This window comes from Cucurbitaria berberidis, assembly GCF_010015615.1.
Source record: "Cucurbitaria berberidis CBS 394.84 unplaced genomic scaffold K460scaffold_3, whole genome shotgun sequence".
In the NCBI taxonomy this organism is placed as follows: Eukaryota; Fungi; Ascomycota; class Dothideomycetes; order Pleosporales; family Cucurbitariaceae; genus Cucurbitaria; species Cucurbitaria berberidis.
The window spans coordinates 4,327,410-4,344,113 of record NW_024468937.1 but is presented as its reverse complement, the minus strand read 5'-3'; the positions used below and the strand labels follow the sequence as shown (position 1 = coordinate 4,344,113).

At 51.7% G+C, this 16,704-nt stretch overlaps 7 protein-coding genes across 7 annotated transcripts; 5 read left to right on the top strand and 2 right to left on the bottom strand.

The window, feature by feature from the left end:
- Positions 1 to 367: 367 nt before the first annotated feature.
- K460DRAFT_283940 (uncharacterized protein) lies at positions 368 to 4,292 on the top strand (the record flags this gene model as incomplete). The annotated part of the gene is made up of 2 exons (XM_040928696.1): positions 368 to 4,163; positions 4,216 to 4,292. 2 exons carry the CDS (start codon positions 368 to 370, stop codon positions 4,290 to 4,292), a joined length of 3,873 nt encoding a protein of 1,290 aa, XP_040788669.1.
- A 1,059-nt stretch (positions 4,293 to 5,351) lies between these two features.
- On the top strand, positions 5,352 to 6,032 carry K460DRAFT_377395 (cytidine/deoxycytidylate deaminase family protein; the record flags this gene model as incomplete). The annotated part of the gene is made up of 1 exon (XM_040934967.1): positions 5,352 to 6,032. The coding sequence occupies one exon, from the start codon at positions 5,352 to 5,354 to the stop codon at positions 6,030 to 6,032; it is 681 nt and encodes a 226-aa protein (XP_040788668.1).
- Positions 6,033 to 6,507: 475 nt separating this feature from the next.
- K460DRAFT_406326 (SET domain-containing protein) lies at positions 6,508 to 8,484 on the top strand (the record flags this gene model as incomplete). Its single annotated transcript, XM_040936941.1, has 1 exon — positions 6,508 to 8,484. One exon carries the CDS (start codon positions 6,508 to 6,510, stop codon positions 8,482 to 8,484), a length of 1,977 nt encoding a protein of 658 aa, XP_040788667.1.
- A 1,691-nt stretch (positions 8,485 to 10,175) lies between these two features.
- K460DRAFT_417250 (uncharacterized protein) lies at positions 10,176 to 10,547 on the bottom strand. Its single transcript, XM_040937862.1, has 3 exons — positions 10,479 to 10,547; positions 10,309 to 10,401; positions 10,176 to 10,241 (listed from the first exon to the last, which is right to left on the bottom strand). Exons 1-3 carry the CDS (start codon positions 10,539 to 10,541, stop codon positions 10,191 to 10,193), a joined length of 207 nt encoding a protein of 68 aa, XP_040788666.1. The 5' UTR covers positions 10,542 to 10,547; the 3' UTR covers positions 10,176 to 10,190.
- A 407-nt stretch (positions 10,548 to 10,954) lies between these two features.
- K460DRAFT_377393 (uncharacterized protein) lies at positions 10,955 to 13,025 on the bottom strand (the record flags this gene model as incomplete). Its single annotated transcript, XM_040934966.1, has 6 exons — positions 10,955 to 11,361; positions 11,410 to 11,777; positions 11,831 to 12,231; positions 12,283 to 12,615; positions 12,666 to 12,887; positions 12,939 to 13,025. The coding sequence occupies 6 exons, from the start codon at positions 13,023 to 13,025 to the stop codon at positions 10,955 to 10,957; spliced, it is 1,818 nt and encodes a 605-aa protein (XP_040788665.1).
- Positions 13,026 to 14,607: 1,582 nt separating this feature from the next.
- On the top strand, positions 14,608 to 15,386 carry K460DRAFT_355822 (uncharacterized protein; the record flags this gene model as incomplete). Its single annotated transcript, XM_040931907.1, has 2 exons — positions 14,608 to 14,716; positions 14,770 to 15,386. 2 exons carry the CDS (start codon positions 14,608 to 14,610, stop codon positions 15,384 to 15,386), a joined length of 726 nt encoding a protein of 241 aa, XP_040788664.1.
- Positions 15,387 to 15,652: 266 nt separating this feature from the next.
- Positions 15,653 to 16,371, top strand: K460DRAFT_377392 (uncharacterized protein; the record flags this gene model as incomplete). The annotated part of the gene is made up of 2 exons (XM_040934965.1): positions 15,653 to 15,801; positions 15,879 to 16,371. 2 exons carry the CDS (start codon positions 15,653 to 15,655, stop codon positions 16,369 to 16,371), a joined length of 642 nt encoding a protein of 213 aa, XP_040788663.1.
- Between the last annotated feature and the right edge of the window lie 333 nt (positions 16,372 to 16,704).

Below are 16,704 nucleotides of genomic sequence, written 5' to 3'. Positions count from 1 at the left end.
CCCCATCCGTCCCGCCATTTCAAGTCCATCGGCACTACTGCTACCTGCAGGTTCCACGACATTTGTTGGTCCCTGACCCAGCTGCCCGACAAAGTCTAAAGCTGTGTTGTGCTTCCCTTCCCCCACGACCCTCTCTTTATTTACTCGAAACGAAGACGTAGGCATTGGAGGCGCGTAGCATTGCGTTTCATGTTCCAGCAGCCCCGTTGGAGCCGCGGCCTCCTCCCCTCCTCCACACCATAACTATCGTCAGCACCCGCCAGAGCACCGCCTCACATCCAGGCACGCGAGCACTCTCCTACGCAGGAACCGCATTCGTCCTAGACCGCATCCCTTCCTCTTCCTCTGGTCTGCGGGCAGCACCATCATGTTCTCCAAGAGCCGCTGGCGGACCAAGCCCTCCCCAAACGAACAGACGCCCGCGCAAAAGGCGCAGCTCAACGACGACGACGTCAACGACTTCCTCAAGCCCTCGACCGAGAAAGCCCAGCAGCAAAAGGCCGCCGCCGCCGCCTTCCTCGCCAGCGCAAACCGACCCCGCATAGATGTCGCCCGAGCCCAGCGCTGGCCTGGCGCCCAGGACGTCCTGAATGCCGCTGTGGCCGCTGAGGGAAGGAGCCCAGGACGGGGAGGCTTGAAGACGGGCACGCGCAAGCCAGGCCTGGCCGTCAACTTTGTGCGCACTGTACCCGAGATCATTGGCCATGGCGGCGACGACTGCGACGAGCTGGTCGTCGACGTGTCCAGGCGGAAAACGTCCAGCAACGGCGCGCCCGACGTGGAAAAACTGCAGCAGCAAGGGCACCAGGACGACACGAGTCTGGGTACACGGAGCAACGGCATAGGCAGGACCATTTCGCAGGCAGAGCAGAGAAACAACCTCACGCGCACCCTCACCTCCCACGGCGAGCTATCTCCAGAGCTCGGCCAGAGGCTCCAGATGGGCCAAATCAACGCCTACGTGAATCCTCCACCCCCGCCCCCGCAGCGCTTGGGCCCCATGGGTCTGGGAGAACGCCCGCGCGTCGTTGAGCGAGCACCCACTGGCTTGGATGGCCAAGTCGACCCTACCGTGCAGCCCAACATCGAAGAGGACGACGGCTTCCGACCAAAACCGTTCAAGCGGACTCAGACCGGCCTCCACGACCAAGCTGCTGCCCACTCAGAAAACGAGCCTGCTCCCGCAATTCCAAATATACCACACTTGCCAGAGCTGAAGATGGGAGATGATTCTCCACTCGATGACCAGGCCATGTTGGTAGAGCGCTACCTACGCGGCGAACCCGCAGAACCGAATTCTTTTGCAGCGCGGGTCAAGATGAGAGAAACAGAGGGGAGAGCGCTACACGAAGCGGCGCAACGGGCAGCCTCTGGCTCAAAAAGAGATTCAGACGCGAGTTCGGTGCAGTCGGCAGAACAGTTCAGAGTAACAACACCGCCTTCGTCCTCTGCGCCCTTCGCCGGAAGAACACCACCGCAAGCGCCGCCAGTCGACACCGTGAGGGGATCACCACTGCGGGCACTAGAAGCCGATGATCCTCACCGATCGAGGAGACGTGGACCTTCTCCAGCACGACCGTCGTCAAGAGCTTCATCGCAGCATACTACAACTTCCCCGGCACGCGCCTCACCCGCTATTCGATCAGAGCCATTCTCCTCCCTATCAGCCCAGCAAACACCGTCCACCATGGAGAAACCCCCATTTTCCACTGCTAGCCAAAACTCCACGCTACCCCCTCCGTCTCCGTTTGAAAAAGGGGCATCCTACTTCCCGCCCTCACATACACAACACCCCCCATCGTCTGCCATTTCGCCCGGTGGTCAGCTTCCGATGCGGTCGAGACCAGACGCTAGTGCAAAGCCATCACAGCCTCTGGGTCGGTCAGACACCAAGATGCAGGGCGAATCAGCTTACGATGACTTTGCTGAACGCGTCACGCATATGAAAGGCATTTTCCAACTCACTGCTCAATTGGGAGGTTCAATTTATGATTATTCGCCCTTGCAATGGGTTCGAGTGGCTACCTGGTGGTTTCTGAGGGGCCGCGCGGGAATGGAAACACTGATACGGAGCCGGCCGAGGATTGCAGAAGAGCAGCCCGAACGACTGGCCCAACCCCATGTCGACCTAGCAAAGGTATTATGGATAGTTACCGAGGTGCTTCCGAATCATCCTGGCCTACGGAAGTATGGGCCTCAAGGGCCTGATGTGCAGGCTGAGCTAGCGAGACAAGCCGGAGATGCTGCGAGTGCAGAAGCCTACGAGATCCAGAATGCGATAACACATTACCTGAAATTACTTGTTGGGTCGATGGTCAAGCACCAAAGCATGCCACCGACTCAGGCACTCATCCAAGGCCAGGACCAGTCAATATGGGAGGAGTATCCTGCGTTTGCCCCGGACGCGGCAAGCGTACTCGTCTCAGGGCTTCCGCCAATGACAACGCAGGGCGCTCCACAGCGGCAATTCAGCCTGTCGCAGTACATCCCGCTTGCTGATACGAAGAACGAATTCTGCTACTTCCGGATGTTTGTGAAAGCCTCGCTGAGCACTGATGATCCCAACACAGACCGCGTTCCCATGTCGACTGTCATCTCCGTACTGCGTTCAAAGGACGAGTACCAAACTAAACTCGCTATTTGCAGTCAGACCAATCTCATCAATATCATCGTCTCGAATTCGGAAGGTGGAGTGACCTGGAACGACGTCAACTGGAAGAAGCAGTCGCAGCAAATCAGCGTTCAATTACGGCATGGATTCACGCTCAATATCCAGCTTAGCGAAGGCGATTGGCGCAGCCTCTGGGCTATCGTGGAACACACCAATCGGGTCGAGTCAGATCTACGAGAACGGAGAGACGAGCGATTCGCGTGCAAGCTGTATCTCCGAGAAGCTGCGTACAAGGACCCGGCCAATCCGTCTGCGTTCCCGCCTGAACGGGTGCCAGGTTGTAAACTCATGGTTTTCCGGAGAATCGAGCGCAGTAGCGAAGGCACTGGAAAGCGAAAGTTGCACCGAGGATACAGAATGGCACTGGTCACGGGCCAGCAAAACAAACAAGTCAGTCTCGTCAATCACGAGCTAGGAACCAAGCAGGAGCCGATGAACTTCGAGTACGTCACCGAGCCCGATCAAGCACCCGCTATGAGACTGCACTTCCGCGAAGAGGGTCCGGACAAGAAACCGAGATATTGTACCGTGCACCTCGTGTTCCAGGAGACGAATGATCGCAATCACCTCTTTGGTACTTTTACGTCTATGAACATGGCCGAGGGCGAGATGACATTCGCACAAGTTCCACTCAAAGCTTTCCATATTGAAAGTGCAGATCAGGCCGAGGGGTTCAGCCAACAGAGCAGCCGCCTCTTCGAGAAATTGCAGTGGCAGGAGGCCAAGGTGATGAATGAAGATCCGGAAGCTACAGGACTGGAGTCTGCACCAACCGTGATGAGCGAGAGCTTGAGGATTGTGTGCAGGCATAGTGCTGGCATTGTCTCTGATCGCCTGAACCTGGGTCCAGGTGAACTCCTCGTCCGCCTCCCGGTCGACGGCGCTGCTGAACTCACGCTCCTCCGCGAAGCCCAACAAGATATGGCTATTGCGATTGATGGCAGCCGGACAGAGCGCGGTATCCCCGAAGCCCTCGCCGAGTTACTCAGAACTCTGACGACCGCGTCTACCATTCGGCGATTGACTTTCAACTCGTTCAAGGACCTACATGACTTCCAGCTTGCTGTGACTGGATTTGATGTCAAATTCGACGGCACTGCCTCCACGTTCTCCATCTCCCGCCGCCGCATGGTAGTACCCATCTACAAGCAATGGACCGCAACCAGCATCCGCCTGCAAATCGTGCAACAAGACAATATTGTCCAGCTCCTCGCCTTCTTCGAAGATTTCTCCCACGCAGACGCCATGAACTTCCAACTGCGCACCATGGACGTCTTCGAGAAGACAGACAAAGGTAGCAAATTTGGCCTCAAGCTCGTCGATGCCAAGTTCGCGCTGCCTGTTGAGGAGAGGAGAGGCGAAGGCAAGATGCAGAAGGCCGAGGGCAGACTGACGGGCTGGTCGGGGGTCAAGAGAAGGTTTGTGTGCTTGGATGAGGTTGAATATCCTGGCGAGCATGATGATATTCTGATTCAGTTTGACTCTGCTGAGAGTAAGTATTACATGTGGGTATGTGAATTAAGTTGTTGCTGACGTATGAAAAGTTCGAGATCACTTCGCTGCTGCGCTGCCGGCGGCTACGATAGAGCACAAGCTGTTTACCGTCCGGAGAAAGATATAGTCTTTCTTCATTCCTTTCGACGCCCGATTACGCCAGGATCGGTCATCCTTATTCGTCGATCATACATGTTCCATCACTTCTTCTAGGCCCGGCAGCGCCTAAGGTCTTGAACCCCATTCATCCCACACGGGCTCCTCTCCAGGTAAAGATACACATTTCCTTCCTTTCTTTTTTGTTTCTTTTATTGCCTACTTCGGCGCATTATCTGGAGGCAAAGCTTCTCCTCACCCACCCACCCAGCTGCCATGGGTTGGGAACTGGTAGATTTCACAAGTTTTGTTAGGCGTTACGAGGCGGTGCATTACGATATCACTTTCGGGCGGGGTTCTTTTTTTCCTTTCTTTTCTTTCGGCTGCACACTTTTAGCAAAAGATTGATCTCTTTTTGTTGGCTGTGGCTGCGTTGTATTGCATGCATAGGGAAGCGGGGGGTGGGTCGGTTGGAGCGAGTGAGTGAGTGAGTTTGTATAGAATTTTGATGAAGAGTTCCTTGGGCTGGGCTGGGCCGTCTCCATTCAGGCGCTGTGGGGGGAGGGAGAGAGCGATTAGTACCCCTGGAGGGGTTTGAATACCAGTGAGAAGGGTGATTGAAGACAATGAAAGATGAGATATTTACTGTACATGCTGCTTCTATCGAAGATGGATTTTGAATTTGCCCCCGTAACAACTTGTATAAGAGGACCTTGGACTTTGGTTTCTTTTCCAATTCGCATCGCCATGTACGACACTATGGTATTTGATCCATTCTGTAGCTGACACGCTTAGTTAAGCTAGAGGCATTTCACTGCATGGTAAAGCAGTCCACTTGGACTAACTCTCACATCCAGTTTAAGGGGAAAAAGGAAGTATTATGTGCACAATCTTGCCATCGGAAGTCGCCGTGTTCAGCACGCCGGTCGCCTCCGATCACACACAGTTGGGTACTGTCCGGATATAAAGTCGATTCAAATGGCCATATAACTTATTTATCCTTGTCTACTGGTAAATACTCCTCTTACCTCTCGTGGTCTATATCCGACAATCGTCTTCCGACCAGCAACAACGTGCACACCAACTCACCATGTCCGCTCCCGTCGACACACCACCGCCATCTAAAACCCACCTCCTCTCCACCCTCCTCTCCACCATCGAAGAGCGCATCATCCCGCTGACCCAGCAAGGCGTCTCATCAGGCTCCAAGCTCTTCGGCGCAGCAATCCTATCCCGCACCACGCTGCACCCCTACACAACCGCGACAAACAACGAGCGCATCTCCCCCCTCCTCCACGGCGAAATAAACTGCATCCAGCAATTCTTCACCGCCGACTTTCCCGACCCCACCACGCGGCCCGACCCTGCGCGAGACTGCATCTTCCTCGCAACACACGAGCCGTGCAGCTTGTGTCTGAGCGGCATCGCGTGGTCGGGATTCAGCGAGGTCTACTTCCTCTTCTCGTACGAGGAGAGCCGGGACTTGTTCGCTATTCCGCACGATATTGAGATTTTGAGGGAGGTTTTCACGGTCCGGAGTGGGCTGGGGGAGGGTCAGGGTGGGCGCGCGCCGCTGTATAATAGACGTAACAAGTTTTTCCACGCGAGGTCTTTGGATGATGTTGCTGGTGCGATGGAGGAGGGGGATGATGATGAGAGACGGAAATGGGTGGTGGAGATTGACAGGGTTAAGGGTCTTTATGGTGCTTTGAGTGACGTGTATCAGCAGGGGAAGATGGCGGGCGCGGAGAGTTCTAGTATTTGGAAATAGACTGTGGGGGGCATTGTTGTATTACTAGAATAGGTCTAAGATGATTTGATTGTAGTAGCAAGCCCTGGAGGAGCTGTCGGCGGGGAAGATGCGACTTGAGCATTTTCGGTTAGCACTATCGATAACAATTTTCGTCTAGCCTCATCTGCCCCTCGCATCACTTTTTCTTTTGCACTAAAAGCAGCGAATTATACGAGATACGCCGTGTTGGAATCAACATAGCTGTCTGGAGGATAGTATTAAGCGCTAAACGTCACTCGTTTGGCCTTGAAAGCATTCCGCTCGACCTCCATCACAACAAGCTCAATACGCTGTCCACTCGCCTCATTCATTGGCCTACACCATTCACTTGGCAAGCGTTCAATTGACTTTCCTGTAGACACCCGGTCACTGTTGGTGCTGGTCAATCTCATCAAAGCCTTGTTGTTTCCAACACGCTTTGGCTTCGTAGCGCTTTCGACGCCTGCAAGTCAGGATGGCTTCTCAAAATGAGAGAAATACAATCTTTCTCACCGAACAAGAGGCGGAACGCATCCGTCACACTGTCAAAGAGAGATCTAAGAATTGCTTAGAAAAGGTCGGCCATGCTCGGGAGCCCAGGGACCAGTTAGCCGCCCACCAACAAGCAACTGGCGCGGCACTCATGGCAGATATGGGCGGTGCACCAGATCCAGACATGACGCACACCAAAGGACGAGGAGATACCATACCTGTTGTTGCCGTGGGACAGCCGTATCCGCCATGCACAGTCTCTCTTGAAGACTTACAGCCAATGAAAATGGCCGATCTTCTCATGGATACACATCATCGAGGACGCAAACTCACTATCAAGCGTTCAAGTCCGGTGGTAACGCTTGTGGCCAGATCATGGACTATGGTGCAAGATGAAGAGTTAAAAGAGACGGAGCGGCTGGAGATGTGTTTGCACAAGTCAAGGCACGACGAGGACGTACTGGAATCGGCCAAACACTTCATAATCAAGGAGCCATACTTTACCCTTACCGACCAGGGTGAAGCCACCATTCGAATAGACCATCCTTCGGATCTGGTTGTTTATCAAGAAGAAGCACATGGAAAGACGCAGGTCGAGGATTCTGCTGCTGCAGAAAAGCTAGCTACAAAGTACAAGACACAGGGCAACGCCGCACTCAAGAAACAAGACCTTCCGCTAGCTCATGCCAAGTATACGGAAGGTCTGAATGTTGCAAAGCAACCTCTTCTGTCAGACTCGAATCCCGATCTGGCCCGAGATATTTCCCGCAACCGCGCCTACGTGAATCTACTCTTGAACCAGTTGGACGAAGTGAAGACTGATGCCCGCGCTTCTCTTACCGGAAAAGATGACCAGCGATCCAAGGACCTCGATAGCAAAGCTTTCTACCGTGCAGGTTCTGCTGCATACAGTCAAGGCAGATACCAGGAGGCAAAACGCTTCTTTGAGGAGCAACAAAAACTTACGCCAGACGACAAGGATGCGAAAGTTCAACTCAAGAAGATCGCGTCACGTCTTCGCGAACAAGACTCGGGAACTTACGATTTTATGAAAATCAGCACCGGGCTATCAAAGGGACGTCCGCGCGTGGATGCGGCAACATTCATCAAGAACACCGAGATCAAAGACAGCGCAGGACGAGGACGCGGCTTGTATGCGACACGAAGCATAGCTCCGGGCGAGATCGTCATGTGTGAGAAGGCTTTCTGTGTTGTCTGGGGCCACGAAAGTGAGGCTCTGACGGCAATGACTTACGATGTTCGTGACGACAAGATCAGGGTATCACCCGTCGGCTTGGGCAAATCGATTGTACAAAAGCTCCTCAGCAACCCCTCGCAGATCGAATCAGTCATGGACCTCTATGGCGACTACGAAGGCGATGGCAAGGCTGTGTCAGAGACGGAAGAGGGCGCAGTCGTCGACGTCTTCCGGGTACACGATATCATGTCCCGCAACGCTTTCGGCCCTGGATCCCAGCATGGCGAGGAAGGCGCGCGCAACGCCAGCACCGGTCTTTGGATCCATGCCGCCTACATCAACCACTCCTGCATCGCCAACGCAGAAAAAGAGTACATTGGCGACCTGATGATTCTGCGCGCCGCGCGACCCATCCAAGCCGGAGAAGAAATCTTCCACAGCTACGACGAGTCCCAGGACTACGATGCACGCAAAGCAGCCCTGATGACGACTTGGGGGTTTGAATGTAGCTGTGCGTTTTGTGCCGCGGAGAAGGCGGATGGCCGGGCTGTCCGGGATAAGAGAATGGAGTTGGTGGGCGAGGCGGATGCTTTCGTGGAGAAGACGCCTTGGGCGGGCGCGAAGAGACTTACCATTAGGAAAGCGCAGCGTCTTGCGCAGTCGATTGATGAGACATATGATGGCGAGAGGTACAAGGATCTTCCACGGACTGCAGGGGGGAGAATTCAGGAGTGGCTGGCAAAAGCAAGTCCACGGAAATAGGTGTGTAGTTGAGGTAATGTAGTCATTTGTGATTATGGTTTCTGGGAGGCTTCACGGGCCTAGGATTTATATCACGGAAATGATGATCTCCTCATTTATAACGATTTTCCATGTGTGTCAAGAAACTGAGTCAGAAGATAACGGGAAAGTGGACGCCTACGCCAAACGTGAACTGTGCGTTGTGTGATTTCCAAACCAGACCCCCGCACGACATCCAGGTATCCTTTATACGGCAGACTCAAATCTCACAATACAATCACCACAATGTTTAACAATGCGTTCGTTTTTATCCATTCCGGAGTCTGGGTGTTCTCCGGTCAATCGCCTTCAACAACCGATGACGCTTCTGATGAGAGACCAGCCTTCAAGCTACCTCGAAAAGTTTTGATAGTGTTTTCGATCGACAACTGTCTCTTGAAAATGTGCACGAGAGAATCTTCGTTGGCACCCCAGAGAACTTTTGAACATGGTCCCTCCAAGATGGATGGGACTCGACCCATCCCGCGACAGCAGACTCTCCCAATAGAGCCTCGAATTCCCCTCGATTGCGAGATCACGAACGTGATAATTGATCCAGCCAAGACCAAGCTTCTTATTATCGATATGCAAAATATAACTCTGAGTAGATCGTTTGGTTGGATTGGGGGTTAACGGAAGATGAATTGAGAAGAGTGACGCCAGTGGAGGTGAGAACATTTGGACTCAGAGCCAACAGCGACAAACCAGATTATGGCCTATCTCAAAGGCAAGGAGTTCGAGCAGACCCCGAAACCTTTCTTCGTTGCGGCGAACATCCTCAACTGCAAAGCGCTCTCGGGGCTGATCTCAGAAAGGCCAAGCTGGAAGACGGGACAGAAGTAGACGCAGAACGAAAGATGATGAGAGGCACATGGAACACCAGCCTTCATGAACCCCTTCCTATCGTCGAAGTCTTGTGATGCCGCATGATGTTGTAGAAGGAAGGTGCTGGATATGTTGAGAGGCTCCAAGATAGAAGATGCACTCTTTTGGGACTAGTTTCAATCAAGCTCAGGTAGCGCGATGCTAGCCTTGTGAACTGCAGGGTGTGGCTGCTATAGTGGGATCGGCGGATTGCATGGGTAGGTGAGGATCATACACTAGACAACCTTGGACATGGGTAACCTCTGGCCGGGCGAAGAACAGTGCTAAATGTATAAACCTGGCGCACTTGCAACATAGAAGCACTAAACATATGAGGTCCTGTATTTGTTGTGAGCGTTAGTCAGAAAATAATTCGTGCAGTCACCGAATGAAATATATCTCACACATAGTAGTGGGTACGAACTTCAAGTAGAGAAGAGCAGGCTGAGAAGATGAAGGAACGGAAAGTCCACCACCTCTCAAAGATTTCACATGAGTGACCAATTGGGGGTTATGATAAGCTCGTGGATTGCAATGAACACATATCGTCATCTGCCTTATGTTCCCAGATCCATGCCAAAGAGAAAATGTCGGATCTAACCAAGCGCCAGTAAGAGCGAATCTTTCACTCTCAAGTCGCCATATCGAACCCTTTCTATCCCAGTGACATTATAACCCAGAAACCCGCCACCTTATCAAATCGTGAAATGACACCCATATAACGCCGAAGCCATGCTGATGAGCCGAATTGTGCGTATTCCAAGGGGACAATCTTCGGGGGAAGAAGTGTCGAGGAAAGTAGCAGGCGGCTGCGCAGGGTCCACCTAGGTGCAGCAACAGCCGTTCGGAACGCAGTGGCAAGGTCCGTCCCAACCCTATAAATCAAAATTAGCTTCGAGTAACGTGGAATTGAAAGGTAATTCAAGCTGAGTGTGTACTTACATCGCAAGGGCACTCGACACAGGGAGCCAGGACGTGGGTAAGTGAGCCATTGACGGCGACAGCGACGTCCTTGAAGGAGCGCTTGAGCGAGTCCTAAATATGCGTTAGCAAGATGAACGTACCTGAGTGGGCAAGTGAGGTAGTCAGAAGGGTGTATGAGGTAAACGTACAGTTCCAGGGACAGCTACAGCTGCCATGGTGAAGAGCGCGCCGATGAGAATGGTGATCTTCATGTTGACTTGTTGACTTGTTGTTTGTTTGAAGTATGTGAGAGACTGTTTCGAATTTCCAAGTATGTTGAGTGAGGCGGTTGAGCGATAGCAGGATGTGTGTAGAGAACAGTATCTGCGTTGTGGCGGGGGATTTGGGATACTTATAGGTGTAGGGGGGGATAATTGGCCGCTAGTCTTTCACCTGAAGCTCAGGTACTCGGGCCCACAATTCCCCTGGTAATCAAGCACGGGGCCCGAGGGACGGTATCCACTAGCTTAGTCGATTGCCAGATACTTTTACCAGCAACGCGTTTCACACTGGTATCACGAAAGAGGATTCTGGTATTTGGATTAGGAGTTATAAAATCTTGCTTCTGACTGGATGGAGGCATCACAAGACCTTCTGTTCTCGTGTATCGAATCGAGACAAGGTCTCAGTGGTCGAACTTGGCTTCCCTGTGGCCTGAAGCCGTGCCCGCCTCGCCCTTTGCATGTGCATTCGCTGTATGCTCCTTGATTAGCTTCAGTGGTCGATACTCTGCATTCCACATCTGCTCGCGGATCCACTCTTCTAGATCATCATCATTTGTGGGAATATCCTTCTCCTGCGCAAGGTCATCTTCGATAGCTTTCTTGATTACACTCTTTGCGATCTGGACACTGATCTCTCTAACGTTCTCGACGTCGGGTAAGAGACCGGCTCCTGAATTGTTGACCACTGGAGCAGCTGAAGCGAGAGCCTTGACGGCGGCGACGAGGAGAGCGGGAGTCATCAGGCGCGTGCGACTGAGAATTGCGCCGAGACCAATTCCAGGGAAGGTCACAGAGTTGTTGCACTCGGCTAGTAACCATCAGTAAACAGACATTTCAGGTTCAAGACAAGACTTACAGATTTCATACTCCTTCCCATTGTGCTTCACTGGTGGGAATGGTGAGCCTGTAGCCACCAGGGCCTTTCCGTCGGTCCAGTCATACAGATCTTGCGGCTTTGCTTCGTGCAGTCTAGTTGGGTTCGATAGCGGGAAGATCACAGGGCGCTCCACATGCTTCGCCATCTCTCGAATAGCGTCTTGCGTGAATGCTCCTGGTTTGGTAGATGTGCCAATGAGAACATGCGGCTTGACTTCCTTGATGACTGATAGAAGGTCGCCGTGTTCCTTGCCTTCCCACTCTTTGTCGGCTCTTGCGTAAGGGAGCTGGGCTGGGGTGAGCTCGTTTTTCTTGCCCTGCAAGAGAAGCCCTGGTTTATCAACACACCTGGCAGTATGTCAGTTTCCAGTAACGAGTTCTAGCAGTTGGTGGCAACGCACCAGATCTGACGTCCTGCCTCTTCTACAGACTTTCCGGTATTCTGCGCAATGGCATCCTTGATCTGATCGGCAATACCAGTACCTGCTGATCCCGATCCAAACATAACGAACCGAGCTTCGTCCCAATTCACGCCGCTGACTTTGAAAGCTGCCATGATAGCGGCAAGAGTGACACACCCAGTCCCCTGTACATCATCGTTGAAGCAGGCGATCTCGGGCGTGTATTTATCGAGAATTCTCCGCGCGTTGTTCAATCCAAAGTCCTCGAAGTGGATGTATGCTTTCGGGTACCGCTTCCTGCAAGCGCTGACGAATTTATCAACGAAGTCGTCATATCGCTCGCCTTGAACGCGGCCTTTAGGCAAGCCAAGATACAGATCATCATCAAGCAATTCCTTGTTCTACATGTTGTTAGCAAGATCAAAAAGCGACTGAGCATTGCCAACACTCACATCGGTACCACAGTCGAGTACTACGGGCAACGTTCTCGACGGATGGATGCCAGCGCATAGCGTGTAGATGACCAATTTAGCCACACTGATTAAGATCGCTCCAACTCCCTGGTCTCCGATACCCAAAATCTGCTGTCCGTCGCTCACGACTATCACATCGATGTCCTCGGGATTGCCCCACTGTTTGATGTCGTCCTCTATACGGTCGGCATCATCGATATTAAGGAAACAGCCTTCAGACCTTCTGAAGAGCGTAGAGTACTCGGCTATGGCATCACCTTCGGTCGGGGTGTAGATGACGGGGAACATTTCCTTGAGGTGGTCGAGAATGAGCTGCAACGGGTCAGCGATGACTCGATTCGATGAACCTATTGCCTTCATGCCTTGTAGTATAGGACGTGATTTTGCTCCTTCAGACTCGCCATGAAAGTGTTCTTCGCGAGATCGTTCGGACGAGAGCTGTACTGGGCGTACGCGCGCCTGACCTGCTCGTCAAGGGTTTGCATGTTTGAAGGTAGGAGGCTATGGAGTTTGAAGGTATCACGCTCTTCTTTAGTGAAGGCCGAGCCCTTGTTGAAGTATGGCGTCCGGAGGAGCGCATTTCCCTGGCTTCTATATCAGTGTCACATGGTTCGACTTCATGAGGGTGAATGTACGGTCAAGGTTGTCTCTTGTGGCCCGGACGTCGAGAGGGGCAAATGCCCGAATTTGCTATTATCTTGCGGCTTCGAGGTGGTAGACATGCTTGTGGTGTGCTGTTGAACGCGTGGGGGAGATGAGATAGATGACCGTTGCAATGCTCGAACTGAAATTGAAGGTCTCAGGTGCGATAACATGGGAGTCTAGTAAGCACTTATTATACGATTAAGAGCAAAGTTTCAGTCCGCAGTGCCGAAGCTGCCCGGATTTCCATTATTTGTTATCTAGTACCTCCAGCAGTACAACAGGTCGCGCGTCGCGTTTTTCGGCGCGATGACGTAGGGACCGGTTTTCATGCCCCACCAACGCCTTATCGATACGCCCGGGTATAACAGGCCGAATAGTCCTAAGATTAGCCATCTGTACTATGTCATTGACATCTAGACACGCAGCACGATTGTGCGATGACTAAGTGGTAGATTTATTACTTGTGAAATGCCTATGCTTGTCTAGTGCAGCTTGTACGCGCAAATCGTCGCGACAGACTCGCGAATCTGCCACCCCTCATATCTCTTAGCTCTCGAAGCCGTATCGTTGCGTGGAAAACAGTACTACAACAAGGTGTGTACGAGAAGAGCTTATGGAAGAGAAGAAACGATAAAATCATATTTGCGTTGCAAAGCTAAGCGTAATAGCCTCTTGGATATTGCAATCTCCGACTATCTCAACCACTAAGGTCTTCATAGCTCAGCATTCTACCTGTCGTACCTGTCGTACCTGTCGCTACCTTGGTCGAGGACTAGTGAGATTATTCCCGATAATTAGTTCAGTACCGCTGATTACGTGCATATTGAGGGGTGAGAGTGAGGATCTTTCAGTGTTATTTATTCCGTGAAAGGAGTCGAACATAGGAGATCCTCAAACAAAGGGGAGGAAGACCTTGTTCAACGGGTTTGATGGAAGTAGGATGCAACAAGAGTAATTTTGGCGTAGAATAGTGTGATCAATTTAAATCTAGTGATGTTTTGAGTAGGTTCGCTAACACTCTGCAGTATCTCAATTTCCTGCATATCCCTTGTGGAAGCTCAAAGATTGCCGCTTACCCCAACTCTTTGTGGGATTCCGGATACAGAAGTTGTGGCTGCCTTCTTTGTTCACAGCTCGCTTTCTTCAACCTCCTTCATTAATACTGGCATTACCATTCTTCGCGCTCTTAACAAATACCTCTAATTGACACCCCTTTCGTTCAAGATTTCTTGGATACTTCTACAAAATGCCCGTGATATCCGACTACTACACACGCAGCCAAGCTTACAAAAACGCTCGTAGACATGGAAGCATCAACCACCCGCAAGACATCTCGTTTCTTGATGAATGGTATGTCTATAGCGAACCCGTACCTACCCGCACCGCGCGACCGATACAGCGGGCCAGCAGAGTTATAATAGCCAAAACTATTGAGCCTGAGTTCAAAGAAGAACGATATAATTTTCTTGATCTCATCATGCGCAAAGCGAGGCCCTGTCTTGTCAGTAGTCCCCAAAGTCCATGTCACGTGTCCCAAGCAAGACACCGATTAATGTTGTAAAGGCTGCAGCACTAGGCTTATACCTTATTTTGCTACTTCTCTCCCGAGCACGGTTCCTAGCTGCGTTCTTAATCTGCGTGCCGGCCATCTCCTACACCATGGGTCCTTCTCGTTCAACGTATTACCTCGAAAAGATCATGCCTAATGCACGAAACGCAACGCAAAGTCTTGATTTTGAGGCATTAGAGAGAAGACAAAGCATCAGTGGTACGTCCGTTATTTTGCCGCATTCATGCCCTCAAAAACTCATGACTCCCTAGGCACACCGACTAGACACATTCCTGCTACTCCGGCGAGTTGTGATCTACCGGATCTCATCGACCAGAGAACATGTTTAACCGACGCGCTCAACGCAGAAGACCCATGCCGAGGCAAAGATCCAATCTATCAAAACAAAAGGACGATTAGAGAAGCGCTTGCTGATACCTTACCCCGACTGTATCACTCAATGAGAAAAGCACTTGGGTTCATTTGGAATTTGGTCAAGTTCCAGGTGCAGTGCAGTTTGCTCGTGACTGCATTCAACCTGGCTGCCGCCTTCCATCGCGGCGATGTCATGGACCTCCAATGGGTTCCTCACTTCCCAACTTCTCTGGAATCACTCAAAGAATTGACAATCAATTGGGAAACCCCGGCCAACGGATACCTCTTGCATATCTACAGCTTCTGGTGGGGATGGATTCATGGACTCGGTCGGCTTGTTCTTTGGAAACTACCAAAGGCTTTAGGCAGGGTGCTGTGCAACGTTGCGGTTAAGGGTGTGATGATTTCTGGGGAATATGTTGGACGAAGTGGCCCGGGGAAGGATATTACCGACGCTTGGGGACATGGCCTGCATCCGGTGATGCGAGAGCGCATGGGTGGGAAGGGCATATAGTGCACCTGAGAAGTCCTCAGGAGTTGGGTGGTTGCAAAAGGCGAACGAAGTTCGTTCGTCGAACACGGCGCATGGATAGTCTTGAAGGACGGGGACGTGAAGTTGTATTTTCAATCATCACTCAGCTAAACATTCAAGTGGTTTTGCTGTCACAATTCAATATCAATCTCTTACCACATAAATTGTCGATATTCCTAACAGTTTATAACTTAATCATCTCTAAGTCTCCATCTTCTGTGACTGATCACGCACCTATCTAAGACATAATGCTCGGTATCAAACCCACGGTGCTAGCCTTCATTTCCGTGGCATCTGCACACTCATGGCTACACTGCACCGACCACAACAACACCGGAATCCGGCCAGAGATGGAAAAGGCTGCAGCGGAGACGCCGTATCGCCAGATAGATCCACTGTGAGTAGCCAATTCCTATAAAGAAGCACGAAGTTCAGCGAGGCCGAGCGCCGTATATCTAATTAGTATTCGCGCAGCATGCCCTGGTTTGCCGACCTTTGCCACGGCTGGCCCCGTGCAAAGCAGAACCCCGGAGATTGGGTTGATGAATCTAGCCACTATATCTGGGATCTCAGTCTCGCCGCTAGTAAAGGCGATACCCATGCATGTCACCCCAGTCAACGTACTCCAACTTACCACCTCACGCCCAAAGACCCCAAACTCGCCTTCCATTCCGCCCCCGCACCCATGGCTACTGCAGCTGCAGGTAGTGAGTTAAAGCTCATGTTCGGCGGCAATGGTCATTCCCGTGGACAAAACGCTGGCGGGAACGGGGATGCAGGACGGGTGAGTGTATACTGGAAGGGTGAGGCTGAAGCCGATATTATAAACGTGAGCGAGTTTACCGAAGAGTATAAAGTGCAAGAAAATGGATTTGCCGAGGAGAGCTTTGCATGGCCGTTGGATAAGACTGTTGTAGCCCCACCTGCTCTGAAGGATAAAGGTAACTGGATGACATTGAAGCTGTGAGTAATTCCCACCTCCAGTCAAATTTGGACTTTGGAGTGTAATCGAGATCAAGAAGTGCTTTGCTAATTTTAATATAGACCTGAATGTATGGCCCCGGGACGACACATGATGGTCTGGGTGTGGTCGTATGGGGGAAAGCCAAAGTGGACTACTTGTTTCGATGTCATGATCCAGTAAGAGGTAAACTACGAGGATGTTGCGAGCCTGTGGTAAAGTGACAAATTCTTGTCACATTTAGTTTCATTCAAAGCTTAGGGGGTGCTTTGTGGTAGATCTAGTGTCACACGAGATTTGTTTCGGAATGTTCTTGAAAGAGCGAAGTTCAGTGTGCCT

Bases quoted from the DNA above. Each gene is read 5' to 3' on its own strand.
- K460DRAFT_417250 (XM_040937862.1), bottom strand. From the start codon at position 10,541: ATGAAGATCACCATTCTCATCGGCGCGCTCTTCACCATGGCAGCTGTA. The intron at 10,402-10,478 runs GTACGTTTACCT...ACGCATATTTAG, and splicing joins CTGTAGCTGTCCCTGGAACT to GACTCGCTCAAGCGCTCCTT. The intron at 10,242-10,308 runs GTAAGTACACAC...TTTGATTTATAG, and splicing joins GTGTCGAGTGCCCTTGCGAT to GGTTGGGACGGACCTTGCCA.